The sequence below is a fragment of the Hemiscyllium ocellatum genome, chromosome 30 (assembly GCF_020745735.1).
Source record: "Hemiscyllium ocellatum isolate sHemOce1 chromosome 30, sHemOce1.pat.X.cur, whole genome shotgun sequence".
In the NCBI taxonomy this organism is placed as follows: domain Eukaryota; kingdom Metazoa; phylum Chordata; class Chondrichthyes; order Orectolobiformes; family Hemiscylliidae; genus Hemiscyllium; species Hemiscyllium ocellatum.
The window spans coordinates 45,214,809-45,230,874 of record NC_083430.1 but is presented as its reverse complement, the minus strand read 5'-3'; the positions used below and the strand labels follow the sequence as shown (position 1 = coordinate 45,230,874).

Genomic DNA, 16,066 nt, shown 5'->3' with positions numbered 1-16,066 from the left:
TGTCTCTCTCTCTGTCTGTCTCTCTGTCTGTCCCTCACTCACTCCCTCTCTCTGTCTGATCCTCTCTTTCTCCCTCTCTGTCTGTCCCTCACTCTCTCCCTCTCTCTGTCTGTCTCTCTCCCTCTCTCTGTCTGTCTGTCCCTCTCTCTCTCCCTCTTTCTGTCTGTCTCCCTCTCTCTCCGTCTGTCTGTCTGTCTGTCTGTTTCTCTCTCTGTCCCTCTCTCCCTCTCTCTGTCTGTCCCTCTCTCCCTCTCTTTGTCTGTCCCTCTCTCTGTCTGTCCCTCTCTCTCTCTCCCTCTCTCTCCCTCTTTCTGTCTGTCTGTCCCTCTCCCTCTCTCTGTCTGTCTGTCCCTCTCTCCCTCTCTTTGTCTGTCCCTCTCTCTGTCTGTCCCTCTCTCTCTCCCTCTCTCTCCCTCTTTCTGTCTGTCTGTCCCTCTCCCTCTCTCTGTCTGTCTGTCCCTCTCTCCCTCTCCCTGTCTGTCTGTCCCTCTCTCTCCCCCTCTCTCTGTCTGTCTGTCCCTCTCTCTCTCTGTCTGTCTGTCTCTCTCTCTTTCTTTCCCTCTCCCTCTCTCTGTCTGTCTGTCTCTCTCTCTCTTTCTCTGTTCCTCTCTCTCTGCCCCCTCTCTCTCTCTCTCTCTCTGTCCCCCTCTCTCTCCCTCTCTGGCTGTCTGTCCCGCTCTCTCTCCCTCTCTGTCTGTCTGTCCCTCTCTCCCTCTCTCTGTCTGTCCCTCTCTCTCCCTCTCCCTGTCTGTCCTTCTCTCTCTCTCCCTCTGTCTGTCTGTCCCTCTCTCTGTCCCTCTCTCTCCGTCTGTCTGTCTGTCTGTTTCTCTCTGTCCCTCTCTCAGTCTGTCCCTCTCTGTCTGTCCCTCTCTCTCTCTCCCTCTCTCTCCCTCTTTCTGTCTGTCTGTCCCTCTCCCTCTCTCTGTCTGTCTGTCCCTCTCTCTCTCCCTCTCCCTGTCTGTCTGTCCCTCTCTCCCCCTCTCTCTGTCTGTCTGTCTGTCCCTCTCTCTCTGTCTGTCTGTCTCTCTCTCTTTCTTTCCCTCTCCCTCTCTCTGTTTGTCTGTCGTTCTCTCCTCTCTCTTTCTCTGTCCCTCTCTCCCTCTCTCTCTGTCCCCCCCTCTCTCTCTCTGTCTCCCTCTGTCTCCCTCTCTGTCTGTCTGTCCCCCTCTCTCTCCCTCTCTGTCTGTCTGTCCCTCTCTCCCTCTCTCTGTCTGTCTGTCCCTCTCTCTCTCCCTCTCCCTGTCTGTCCCCTTCTCTCTCCCTCTGTCTGTCCCTCTCTCTGTCCCTCTCTCTGTCTGTCTGTCCCTCTCTCCTTCTCTCTCTCTCTGTCCCTCTCTCTCTCCCACTCTCTGTCCCTCTCTCCCTCTGTCTGTCTGTCTCTTTCCCTCTTTATGTTGTCTGTCCCTCTCTCTCTCCCTCTCTCTGTCCCTTTCTCTCTCTCTCTGACTGTCCCTCACTCTCTCCTTCTCTCTGTCTGCCTGTCTCTCTTTCTCTCTCTCTGTCGCCCCCCCCTCTGTCCTCCCCTCTCTCTCTGACCCCCCCTCTCTCTCTGTTCCCCCCTCTCTGTTTCCCCCCTCTCTTTCTCTATCTCTGTCCTCTCCCTTCTCTCTCTCTCTCTCTCTCTCTCTCTCTCTCTCTGTCCCTCTCCCTCTCCCGCTCTTTGTTGCCCTCCCCCTCTCTGGGTTGCCCTCCCCCTCTCTCTGTCTCTCTGAGGGGCATGGTTAGAGTGAATAGCCAAGGTCTTTTTCCCAGGAGAGCAGAGCCAAAACTAGAGGGCATAGGTTTAAGGGGAGAGGGGAAAATTTAAAATGGACCTAAAGGGCAACATTTTCATGCAGAGGGTGGTGCATGTATAGAATGAGCTGCCAGAGGAAGTGATGGAAGCTGGTAGAATTGCAACATTTAAAAGGCAATTGGATGTGTATACTAAGAGGAAGGGTTTAGTGGGAGATGGGCCAAATGCTGGCAAATAGGATTAGAGTAATTTAGGATATCTGGTTGGCATTGATGAGCTGGATCAAAGGGCCTGTTTCCATGCCGAAACAGCTCTATGACTCAATAGCACCTCCCAGGAACTTACCATTAACAGTCTAAGTCCTAGCCTGGTTTGCTTTAGCAAAATGCATGTCACATTTACCAAAATTAAACTCCATCTGTCACTCCTTGGCCCATCTGAACAAGGTCCCATTGTACTCTTAGATAATCTTCACTGTCTACTATATCACCTATTTTAGTGTAATCCACCATGCCTCCTATATTCACATTCAAATCATTTATACAAATGACGAAAAGCAGTGGACTCAGCATCGATTCTTGTGGCACACTGCTGGTCACAAGCCTCCAGTCTGAAAAGCAACTCTCTGCTCTTCTAGATAAAAGACAAAAACAGGAAAAGCTGAAAGACCCCCTATACTGTCCCCATCAGACACTCCTGGGACCAGGTGAAATATACAGCAAAGCACACACTACTCTATTAAAACAGAAGGCAAGTTTTTTTGACTTTCTTAAATGAATGTGAAGTCCCTGTTAAAAAAACAAAAATAAAATAAAAAAAGGCGCTTCCTTGACTCTGTCTCCACCATCCAGTCCTGGAGCAGGGACCATAAGAGGCCAATACATTAAATAAACTTACCTTGATCAAAATCAAATCTGCTCCATTCCCCATTTAACTCACCTGGGATGGGAACAAGGATTTCAAAATCCAGAAGAAAGTACCTCTACAATTTTAACTAAAAATAAAACTCCCCTCACACCAACCCCATCAAGCACACTTCGGACAGGGATGGTTATGGGGTTTAAATAAAAGCCCTTTTTACCTGTTCCCTGGGTCCAAAATAAAACAATACAAAAGAAAAATGAAATAGCCCTTCTCTGGACATCGAATCAAGAACTTTAAAAAAAAGTCAAATGGAAACTTACACTACGAAATCAAAATATCATTACTCAAATAGATGCATTCCAGGCCCTGCAGCACCCACCAAATCACAATTGGCCTTCACTGTTGTGGTGAGCACTGTATGTTCGAGGGACACCTGAGCATGGCCATAACAGTGAGAGTCCGAACCGGAGCCCCTCTTCAGCTCACTGCCTAGATCTGTTAATGGCCATTTTAGCCAAGCCAAAGAGATCTCCTAGACTTGTCTGCCCCTCCCAGCACTAGGTGTCTCTTCAAAAAAACTGAAAAGGGGGCTGCAAATGCGATCACCACAAATGTGAAACACCATTTCCTCCAGACGACTGAATGTGCATGTAATCTGGCATCCGGTAAATTTGCTAAGTTGCCAGTTCCAAGGAACTGATGCATACATCACTCTCCACCTGAGATTCCCAATGAAAGAGGGCCTTCCACTGGGGTTTGCCACTGCCGGAGGGCAAATCTTAATTTCCAAATGGCAGACAGAAGTGTGGAAATAGAAAGTATGCAGCATTAGTCTGTACCGATAGCACCTACCCACTGTCCAAAAGAGGACTGGGAGAATATCCTTGAGACAACTCAGATTGTGGGGGTATCACATCACAGGGGAGAGTCCATGGGGCTAACATGGAGTTCAAAATGGACAGGGATCAGTTCACCTGGAAGCCCTCCACACGCCTGAGCTGCCTCAAGTGCATGCAAGATGTTGGGGCCAATTGCCTTGTTTGTCAGGTACTGGATTGCTCAGGTCACATCAGTGGTGGATCAGAGTCCTCTTGGCCAACTCTGTTGGCATCATCCAGTTTGCTCCGCTGCCATCCAATGGATCCCTGAGTCTGGTCAGCCCTGCGTCCCAAGTACTCTACTCCCTTTCAGTGCAAACTGTGCTTAAGGATGAACCTGTTTTAGATTAGATTAGACTTACAGTGTGGAAACAGGCCCTTCGGCCCAACAAGTCCACACCGACCCGCCGAAGCGAAACCCACCCATACCCTACATTACCCCTTACCTAACACTACGGGCAATTTTAGCATGGCCAATTCACCTGACCCGCACATCTTTGGACTGTGGGAGGAAACCGGAGCACCCGGAGGAAACCCACGCAGACACGGGGAGAACGTGCAAACTCCACACAGTCAGTCGCCTGAGTCGGGAATTGAACCCGGGTCTTCAGGCGCTGTGAGGCAGCAGTGCTAACCACTGTGCCACCGTGCCGCCCACAAATTCCTGAGTAGCAGCTCCTTGACAAGAGCTGCCACTCCTATAGGGGGAGAGGTCCAGCATGAGCTGACTATCTTTTAGACTGTAATCAGGTCCAAGTAGAAGACAGGCAATTCATGGGAGAAGATCATAGGCCGGGACCACGCCATGAATAGGAACCGCATATCACACTTGATGGAAGAAATAAGTCATCAGGACAGGCTCGACATAAAGGTATTGCAGCAGGATCTGTAGGTGGAAAATTGCTGCCTGGGTGTAAATGCACACCAGTGCCTGACTGCCCTCCTCAATGGGAGATTCAGAACTGCAGTAGCGACCCAGTGTTGCCATTTATCCCAGAAAAACACCTAGCTTTTTCTGGATGTTTGTGACAAAGCCAGAGACTAGGATCAAAGTGACTAGTTAGTTTATAACCAGTGCTCAAGTCCTGTAAGACAATACTGGAACAGCTCTATCCAGCTTGCTAAGTGAATGGTCACCTTGGTTCCCAACTCATGCTAATTTGCTGGCCAAGATTCCTCAGCAGGACAAAGATAGACTCGCACATAAAGGTGGTGAATGCTCCTTCGCATAAAGCACCAGAGCTCTCCCAGCAGGGGATCCATCTGCCTTAGAGCAACCAGAAGTCCCAAACACTTGCTCCAGTTGATCCTCGCAGAAGATGCCACAGTCGACCTCTTTGCACATGCGCATCCTCCGCAAGTTAGACGGGTCCATGACCATGAGAGGACTACTTCCAGCCCCGACCTGCGCAAAGTCAAACCAGACAGTTGCTTACACCAGATGTGCAGGAACAGCCCCATGCAGAGAGAATAAAACTGGCTAGACAAGGGGCAGCCCTGATACACTCTCTTCCAAAATGCAGGAGTTCTGTCAGGAACCCACTAACCTTCACAAGACACTCTGTGGCCGCATACAGAAGTCAAAACCAGGCTGAATGCTCACAGAATCTGAGCAGATACTCGTGATTCACTCTGTTGAACTCCTTTTCCTGATCAAGGAAGAGAAAGGCACGTGACAGACTAGCCTTCTGGGAATAATCTTGCTGGACTAGGTGAATATTGTTGTAGATGCTGGGGCCCAGGACAGTGCATGACTGGTTGCTTGGATCATGTGGTCCAGCATGGTGCCAGGTGAATTGAAAGTGCTCTGGCGATGATCTTGTAGTCCGTGCTAAGTATTGAGACCAATACCAATTTAATAAATTAAGACTCCCCCCTTCTTGGGCAACAGAGTGATAACTGCACTGCGCCAAGAAAGAAGCATCTCTCTGATTGCAATACATTCCTCCAAGACCTGCACGTAGTTATTCCTCCCCCTCCCCAGAACGTTCCAGAGTACCCTGAAGAACTCCACGTCTAGCCCCAGAGACGTGCCTCTAGAAAGTCAGTCAAGGATACTGGTCAGGTCCTTGAAACTCAGAAGGGCACTGAGCCTCTCAAAATCCTCAGCTGACGCAACAGATCCTTCCACAGAATTCTGTGATCTTCCTCAGTGGAATGATCTGGAGAGGAGAGCTGTCTAGTAGCCCCTTGCTTGGGCCTTAATGCCCTAGATTCATTGTTAACTAGCAGCACAAGGAGCTGCTGGCAGAACCTGTACCTTTTTTTCCAATGAGTCGCAGTGGAAATCGCAGTCAAGATCCGGAGGAATCTCATGAACGCATCCTAGGACTTGGCAAGAAGTAGGTCCCAGAATCCTGTTTTCCTTTCTTCATTCACCTCCGCAGGGCTGCGTCGGCATCTGAGATGTGACTCCAGGTTGAGCACCTCTCACTTCAATGCTTCGTTCCTGGATTTCCGCTTTGTCGACACCATGTGTACTGTTGACAGAAATCATCGACTGGAGCCTTGCCCACGTCCCACCATAGCCTCAAGGAGTGACAAAACGAGTCCCAGAAGTGCTTATTTTCCAGCAGCAGGATAAGCACTGACCTTGCCCTGGCACTGAATGGACTGAGATCTGTTCACACCAGGTTGTGATCAGAGAATGTCACCTGCAACATGGAGACCTTTGGAACACAGAAGGCTTACGCTCTGGAAATGTACATGTGGTCAACTCTGAATGCCTCACAATCTAGGCCTCACAAAGTTGAAGGCAATGGAATCAGAATGGAGATTTCACTAGATATTTACCAAGTCAATGGTCTTAACCAATTTCCCAAACTTCCCTGCCAATGCTGAGTCTTCTGGGTACTGCTAAGCTGCCTCCTCTCAAGAGTAGAATTGAAGTCTGCCCCAAGAAGAATGGGTTCCCCTCATTGATGGAGAAAGAAGAATAAACACTTTTTTGAAGAAGCGCATCTACTCAGGTCCCATCACAAAGTGAAGGATTGCACTTCCAAAACAAACAAGAGTCAGAGCGGATGGTTTGGCACGTGCTCCTTGAATCTCTAGATCTCAAGCTGGTAAAAAGGGGCCAACAAGATAGCCCCCTTGGCAGAATTGGAGGCCAGATGACTCGTGAAGATCTTCTCTGCAACTCCAGGAGCCACAAAGATTCGTCTCCTGAAATGGTATGAATTTCTTGCAGGAGGCTCACTGTGTACTCCCGTTCCCTGAGAAGTGAGAGAATTATTAAATCTGCACTGGGCCTTCCTGTTGTCATTGACATTGAGGCTACCTATGGATGTCCTCATGTCTGCAGTATGTGCCACCATCACAAATTGAAATAGCAGAAGACAACTTACTAAGTACAGGGAGAGTCATCTTTCCCCTCCACACCCCAAGGATGCCACAAAGGAAACCTCGGCATCATTGTTTCTTTTTTCTGTCCACTCCCAGGGCAGCGAACAACGTAGGACATCACTAGAGGCAGGTGAGAATTCCACCAGTTCATAGCCAACTGGACTTTGTCTTGGTGATTAAGTGTTGGTTGCAAAATGTCCTGGAGTTCTCGGGGGTCCTTGTCCGGAAGCACCATGTCTCCCTCTGCCTTGTCTAACTTGGTAGTGCTTGTGATAGATGCCCTATCCTCCACATTGTTGCCTCCAACTCCTGACACCTACCCACCATCAAGTGCAGAGGGTGATCCAAGGTGACTGGTTGGACACACCCCTGCACTGACCTCACCCCCAGGCTCGACAGAAGAGATCTTGGATTATACCAGACTCAACTAAAACATTCACTAAAATGTCAGGCCCCTGGTTGGCACCAGGCTGGAACCCAGCTCCACTCTCAATGCTAGGCAAGTTTCTGCTTCTGGATTTTCCCAGCCCACCTGCATATTGAAGTCCCGCGTGATTACCGTAAAGGCAATCTTAAATAGCTTTTCTATCTCCTGATTTATTTTCTTCCCCACATCCTGATGCTAGGAGGCCTGTACATAACTGTCAATCAGGTTCCATGTACGGTTTCTCAACTCTATCCACACAGATTCTACACATTCTGACTCTATATCACTTCTTGCTATCAATTTAGTTTCAATTCTTACTAACAAGGTAATCCCATTCCCCCCTCCCAATTTGCCTGTCCTTTTGATAGATGTGTATCCTTGAATATTTAATTCCCAGCCCTGATCTCCTCGCAGCAACATCTCTGTGGCTGCTGCTGCTGATTGAGGTCCAGAGCCTAGGGCTTCAGGTGGTAAAGCCTGCCTGCCTGGAGTGGCTTGAACTTAGGGCTCACTGCTGCTATTGCCCTGAGAACCTTGGTGGCCTGCATTTCTACGTATTTGGAACCAATTTCAATCTGTGCTACAAGCTCATTTATTTTATTTCACATACTGCATACATGTAAGTACAAAACAAGCTGTCTGCATTGACTGTCTCTGTTCTCACAGTTGTTCCCTAATCTGCTGTTCCTGAAGTTAGGTTTCTGAGCCTCTTCATACTCTGTCATATTACTAGTTCTGGAACTTTAGCAACCTCAACTGAGCACTCCCCCACTTTATGGAAAAAGTTAATCTTTTCATGCAACTGAACTCGCTCACCTGCTTTTCAGCTTAAAGCCCTACCCAAATCCTCATATGCATTTCTTCAGCGCTCTGGTCCAAGCATGATTCAGATGGAGCCCGTCCCATTCGAACAGCTTCCTCCTTCATCAGTATTGGTGCCAATGTCCCATGAATTAAAATCCATTTCTTCCATATCAAGCCTTGAGTCATGCATTTATCTCTTTAATCTTCTGCCTCTATGCCAATAAAATCATGTCTCAGGTAGTAATTCCGACAGTCATAGAAGTCTACAGCATGGAAACAGGCCCTTTGATCCAACTTCCCATGTTGCCTAGTTTTCACGATAAACTAGTACCATTTGCTGCAATTAGTCCGTATCCCTCCATACCTATCCCATGGGCTAGTAATGTTTGTTGTTACAATCATTGTTTGTCGTGTGTCAATAAGTTGCTTAAGTACTGGCTGTCAGCTTCTTATGAATAAGCTGGTGGCGCCTTGAGATCGAGGGTTTGGTGACAAGGTGCAATGACAAACCTCTCTCTCACTGTTGGCAAAACTAAACAACTGATCATTGACTTTAGTAAGAAAGGAGGACAGCACACTCTCATCTACAACAACAGAACTGAGGTCGAGAGGGTAGAGAACGTCAAGCTCTTCAGAATGACGATAACCGACAAAGTGTCTTGGACTTTCCGTGTAGTTGCGATGGCCAAGAAGGCAAAACAATGCCTCTTCTTCCTCAGGTGGTTTACGAAATTTGGGCATGTCTGAAAGGACCCTCACCAACCTCTCCAGATGCATCCTGTCTGGGTGCGTAAAGGCCTGGTATGACAACTGCTCCGCCGAGGATCATAGGAAACTACAGAAGGTGCGTGCACAGCCCAGGCCATCATGGAAGCCAATCTTCCATCCATTGACTCCATTTACACAGCTCGCTGCCACGAAAAGGCTGCCGTCATCAAAGACCCTTTGTATCCTGGTAATGAGCTCCTACAACCACCTTTGTCAGACAGAATACACATACCAGTAGGTTCAAAAACAGCTTCTTCCAGCCATTATTAGACGATTGATTGGACTCTCTAGCCTCAAATAATGCAGATCTTGCTAAGGTTGATCTCTGTCGTACACTCTGTGCAATGTTACCTGTATGCCTCTGTCTAAATTTTTTTGTTCTGTACATCCTTGCCTACTATGATCTGCCTGCACTGCTAGTAAACAAAGATTTTCACTGTATTCCAGTACACATGTCAATAAGTCAATCAATGAATCAGACAATTAAGTCTGAGCTAGAGTTCCTCAAGCAAGCAAGCAACACTTGCTTCAGATGTGATCTCTATGAACCACAGTGGGCTCAAACAGCTCCCACATATGCAATTACAACAGATCACCTGACTTTGCATCTCTATTTAATTAATGTTTAATTTGTTTATTGAAATTCCTGCTGGTCTTTAGTTTTTTTTTAAATCTGTAAAATGTTTATCCTCCTTACTTTTAATCTGAGAGCAATTCAAAATAATTATTCAAATTAGCAGTTACTTATCAGCCAATGAAACTACATTTTTAATCTAGAATAGAATAAAGATGAATACTCATTCAAACCATGTCACAATGGGAATTGTGATGTAAGCATCAAAGCTCTACCCCTGTACTCCAACAGGAGGTTATTGCTAAAAAAAAGCCATTTGATAGCATTGTTGATGACAACTTCTATCACTTTGCTTTGATTAAGAGTAGTCTGATGGGACAATAGTTGGTCATGCTGGATTTGTTCTGCTTTTCGTGTACAAAACATACCTGGAGAATTTTTACATTGTCAGGTAGATGCAATTCTTATACTATACTAGAACAGCTTGGCTAGGGGTGTGGCAAGTCCTGGAGTACGGGACCTCAATATTGGTGATGGTATATTGTCAGGCCCACAGGCTTTGTTGATATCATGTGGAGTGAATCAAATTGGCTGAAGACTGGCAACTGTGATGCTGGGGGCCTCTGGAGCAGACAGAGCTAGATAATCCACTTGGCTCTTTTGGCTGATGATCTTTGCAAATGCTTTAGCTTTAACTTTTGCACTGTTATCCTGGTCTCTGCCCATCATTGAGGATGGTGATATTTGTGGAACTACCTCCTCTAGTCTATTTATTTGATGTCCACCAACGTTAACAATTGAATGTGGCAAGGCTTAGTTCTGAGCATAGTTCTAATTCATTGATAGTGGATCGCTTAGTCGTTCATATCACATGCTGTTTACACTATTATGCATGCCAGTAATTGGCAGGTTAATGCTCATTTTTATGCATTCCTGGTGATGTGCTGATTGGCCTCTTTCTACACCATAAGTATTCTATGCACATCACTGTGCCATTATCTCTGCTGGGTTTGTCTTGTTGGTGGGATAGGTCTGGGACATTGTATCCTGACTAGTTTGAGATGGCTCTCCCAGTTTTGGCACTAGCCCCCAGATATTGGTAAAGAGGGCTTTGAAGAGTCAGCAAGATTAAGTATGCTGTTGTTTCCAGTGCCCTAGTCAATCCCAGGTGGTCCATATGGTTTTATTCCCTTTTTGAGACTTTTTAGCAGTTGATGCAAATGAGTGGCTTGCTGGGCCATTCAGAGCCAGCCACGTTACAGTTGGTCTAGAGGCACATGCTGCCTGACCAGGTAAGGATGCCTATTTCCTTCCCTAAAGGGCAATAGTGAACCAGAAGTTTTTTTCCAACAATCAGCAATGGTTTCATGATCATCATTAAAACTTAATATCAGGTTTTCATTGAAACCAAATTCCAATTTACCACAATGAGATTTAAACTCATGTCTCTGGATTACTGGTCTATTGACAATACTGTTACACTATTCCATCTCTCCTACTGTTAACTTACACCATCTGCTCTGTGTGGGGTCAGCGAATGAGCATTAAGGTTTGCTGTGATGGTCCCTGTGATAAAATTCTTTCCACAGGTCTTTTATCTGGTTATCTGGGCACAATTGTTACAGTATCTTTGAAAGTCAATATTTTGACGAAGGCGCAAATAGTGGTTAAAAATAATGAACTTCAAGGTAGAAATATGAAAGAATAATGCTGGGAATAATCAGTACGTCAGGCAGCTTCTGTAGAAGAGTTAATGCTTCAGTTTGAAGAGCTTGCACTTCCCTTTACTTTTGATTTCTTGTTGTCTTGGTTTGCTGAGTTGAGTAGACCTTGGAAAGTGCCATGGGAAAACTAAACTGTCTCTTTTATTACCCACAGAAATGTGCACCTTTGATGAGGATGATGTATGTGACTATTTCCAAGGCACCAATGATGACTTTGACTGGAAGCATGTTGAAATCCAAGGTCCAGCCGGACAGACATCAGACCTCCTTCAAGGTCTGTTGCTTCTATCTTATTTTATTCTATGATATGTTTTATGGAAATATATGGTTGTCAGAGCCATTGTGAATGAAGTTTGATCATGTGAGTAACTTAAATTGTTATTTTATCAAGGCAGCAAATCAGAAAATTGATGGCATATATTTAAACAAATGACTTTGGAAATTGTAGGTACATATTTTATCTTTACTACTGGTGATGATAGTAGCAGTAGGACTACTTGCACTAGATTCTTTTTCTATTTATCTATTAAAATAGTAGAAGGAAAAATTCAGAATGCACATTCGATATCATCAATTTTAACTATTTAAACCCAGGCCCTGTGAATTTATGGGACACTGATATTTCAAAGAACTTATCTCCTATGATGCTGAACTCCGTTATATGGCAATTGCCCAGTTTATATTGCAGATGTCAGTCAACTGCAACTGTGAGCAATGGACACTATAAGTGTAGCTCACCACTATCTTTTCAAGGGCAATAAGAAATCGATAGTAAATACTTGCCTAGTTGGCAATGCCCCTAGCCCATAAGTCATGTCTCAAGGAGGGAGTGGGCTGGAAGTCAAGCCCCACTATACCTGGGGTTGTCATGAAAGTTAAAGATAACATAGAAGCATGCAAAATTTTCCAATTTAACTGCCTTTTAGAAGTCAGTTGACCAGGTTTCTGTATTTCACCAGAATTACTATTGCTTAGAAGTAAGTAGTTATAGGTCAGCATTTGTGGACCATTTACATATAACTGTACATTTAAAATTCTAATCCCATTATAAACTCCATCTTACACAGAGACATGAAAAAAATACATGGTGTTATGAACAGGGGAAAACTGGGAACAAGATTTCCACAGATGGTCCTGGTGCTGTTTCTCCAGATGTTTTCATTGGTTTGAAGGAGGTAGAGTAGCTGGGTTCATATCAATAAAAGGTTATTAATTTAATTTTTCATACTTTTAATTAAAAGTCAAAGTTTACAGCAGCTGCTGAAGGAAAGATAAACTGGCTTTCTTTAGGCTTAATTGGCTTTCACTGTGGAGAACAGAGACTATCTGATGGAGGTCTGAAGGTTTCTTGTTCACATCTTAAGCTACCTGAGAAATAATCACATATTTGTCAGCAGACAGAGGCTTTAGTCAATAATAACTAGTCACTAGTCCACAGATCAAACGGTGTTGCCAATCAACAATCCATTTGTGCAGAACCCTTCAGCTCTACTAAGTCTGTAAACTACGCTTCAACTACTGCTGGAAGCAGTGGCTATGTAAACAGTGCTTACAATGTGTATCATACTATACTCACCTGGCATGAAAGAGGAGTTCAGGCCTGAGACAGATCAGACATGATCTTGTGGAATGACAAGACAAGCTTTGAGGACTGAATGGCTGACACCTGTTTTTATTTCTAATGTTCTTAGGTCAGGTTACTTGCTTTCAAAACATGTTGTAATCTTCCAGCAATCCTTATCTTTCAAAAAAAGTTCTTTTCCCATTTCAAACCACAGTTAAAAATATTGGAATAAACAGAAAAACTGTCTTTCAAAGATATTTCATTAGTGAAAATGGGATACATAAAAAATCAAATCATAAGACTTGCATCCATTCATTCTTCCTCCTGTTATACAACCTGAAACAGTCTTAGCATTTCTTAAACCTTTAACTCATTCCAACATGTTACATTTACAGTAGTGTTATTTTTTTCCAATGTTATGAATAATTAAGTGGTTGCAACGTTGGCCTCCATCTGGATGGTATCATTTTCAATGAAGATCAGTGAATTATGATCAGTGTAAGTTAGCATTTTCTTGTAACTTTGTAAATATTTCAAATTCAAAAGAGCCAACAACAATCCCAAAGTTTCCTTTTCTCTGGCAAATGCGACACTAGTCTAGTTGCTTGGAGTACCACCCCACTGGCTTCTCTAAACATAACTCATCATCATGTAACATGGTGACATTTACCCCCAAGTCACGAGCAACAATTGCCATTTTGAAAAGTCTTGAAAAATTACAGGCAACAAAACTGCTTTATTTAATAGAGCTATGTTCAACTTAGCTATATGATCATCAAACTATACAGGATAGAAGAGACTTGTTGGTCCATCAAGTCTACTCTGCCAAAATGCATTAAATCTACACTAGTCCCACTTTCCAGCACTAGACCTATAGCCTTTAATGTTATGATACTTCAAGTGCTCATCCGAGTACCAGGAAGTGCATTCCAGACCTCCTGTCCCACATTCTTGACCATTGTTTATACATAATCACAAACAACACTGGTCTCCAATCACACAAACAGCCTTTGACCACCACCCTCTAGCTTAGTGGCAGGAGACAATTTTGGATCCAACTTGGCAAGTCCCATGTGGTTTCACCTTGTTTATCAGTCTCCCTTGTGGGACCCTGTCAAAGACCTTGCTGAAATCCATATAAGCTACGTTAAATACACTAGTCTTGCCTACATGCTTGACCACCTCCTTGAAAGATTCCACCAGATTTGTTAGACATAACCTTCCTCTGACAAAGCCACGCTGTCCACTCTTGCCTCCCTAGAGATTAATTCTCTCCTTCAGAATATTCTCCATAAGGTTCCCTACTACTGATGTTAAACTCACTGTTCTGTAGTTCCCTGGTCTATCTTTACTGCCCTTCTTGAATGGAATCACATTAACTGTATTCCAATCCTCTGGCACTCCCCTGCGACGAGACAAATTAAAAATTTGGGTCAGGCTCCCTCTGATTTCCTCATTCATTTCCCAAAGCATCCTGGGATACAGCTCATCTGGACCTTGAGATTTGTCTCCTTTTAAACCTGCCAAAACCTCCAATACCTCCTCACTACCTATACCAAACTGCTCAAGAACCTCATAGTTAACCATCTTCTCAAACTCTGCACCTGTGTCCTGCTTCTTCTGAGTAAAGGCAGATTTGAAATACTCATTTAACACTCTGTCAATGTTCTCTGGCTCCATGCATAGATTTCCCCCTTTGTCCCTCATGGCCCCTACTCTTTTCCTGGTTATTCTCTTCCCCTTGCAAAATATCTTGGGATTCTACCTAATCTTGCCTGCCAGTTTTCATTCTCCCTCTTTGTTATCCCAATTGCTTTCTTAGGTTGCCCCCTACACTTTCTATACTCCCCTAAGGCCTCCATTCACTTTCTCCCTCTGTAAGTGTGTTTTCCTTTTTATCCTTTTATGTCATTTTTATTTCTATATATCCAGGGTTCTCTGAGCTCCCACATTTCACTCTAAAGGGAACATGTTGGGCCTATACTCTCCTCAATACCTTTTTGAATACCTCCAACTGTTCTGTCATAGATTTGCCTTAAAGTCTATTTTGGCCAGATTCTACCTTATTTTAATGAAATCTAACTTTCCTCAATCTAACACCCTTTTTTGCAGACCACATTGTGGCCACTATCACTAAAATGCTCCACCTGTGCCACCACAAAAACCCATCCACTTTATTCCCTAGAATTGGTTCCAGCTTTGCACTTTATCCTTTGCAGGATCATCTACATGTTGATATAACAAACTCTCCTGAATATCTTTCAAGAAATCTGCCTCCTCTAAACCCTTTATGTTATGATTATCCCAATTAACATGAGATAGTTGAAATCTGTTAATATAATTACTCTGTGAATACACCTCTGTGAATTGAAAATATGTCTGTTCCCTAATTGCCTGCTTACTGTTTGGGGTTGATAAATACGCTCTCAAAAGTATGACTGCCCTCTTTTTTTTTCCTAAGGTTTACCCACAAAAGCCTCATGATGACTCTTCCAAGATAGTGTCTCTCCTTATTATAGTAGCCGACTCCTTAATTATAAACGTGACAACACCTCTTTTACAGTCTCCCTTTCCTTGCATGAAGATCGTGTGCCTCGGAGTGTTGAGTTGCCAAACCTGTCCTGCCCTCAACCATGTTTCCGTGATGGCAACATTGCATTTCCATGTGTCAATCTGCACCCTTAATGTATCTATTTTACCTACAATATCTCTGCATTAGAGACCCGCTAACTTTGCCTTACTCCCTTGAGGCACAACACGGCTGAACTCTGTCTGCCGAGGTTCCTTTTCTAAGATATGCTGTGTTACTATTGAACTAATGCACTGTGTCCCCAGCCAAACTTGTTTAAACTCCTCAGAACAGCACTGACAAACCTTCCCACAAGGATGTTGGTTTCTTTCGAGTTCAGGTACAGACCATCCTGATTGTAGAGGTTCCAGCAACCTAATGCCCTCCCTCCACCAACTTCTAAGTCATGCATTCACCTGCCCTATTCTTCCATTTCTGTACTTGCTCACACATGACACTGGAATAATCAAGAGATTATAACCTTTTGAGGACCTGCATTTTAATCTGTTACCTAGCTCCCTGAACACTTGATGCAAAATCCCATCCCTTGTTGTATTATATCATGAGTGTCAATGTGCACCACTCTATCTTTTGACCCTTCAGAATGTCCTGCAACTGCTCAGTGTCATCCTTGACCCTGGCACCAGGGAGGCCATACACCATCCTGGAATCATGCCTGTCTGTTCCTGTAACAAATGAATAACTAAACTATTGCACTCCTACTTTCTTCTTACACTTCTCCTATATGGTCAGGCCTCTTGTGGTGCCAGAAGCTTGGTTCTGCCTAAACTCTCTTGAGGAACCAGTGCCCAAG

At 44.6% G+C, this 16,066-nt stretch overlaps 1 protein-coding gene across 1 annotated transcript in view; it reads left to right on the top strand.

Moving 5' to 3' along the window:
• Positions 1–16,066, top strand: part of LOC132829823 (receptor-type tyrosine-protein phosphatase U-like) — a 492,619-nt gene that overhangs the window by 102,348 nt on the left and 374,205 nt on the right. The window contains exon 2 of the mRNA XM_060847187.1: positions 11,274–11,393. Coding sequence (XP_060703170.1) covers positions 11,276–11,393 — 118 coding nt within the window. The 5' untranslated portion in view covers positions 11,274–11,275. The remainder of the gene's footprint in view (positions 1–11,273; positions 11,394–16,066) is intronic.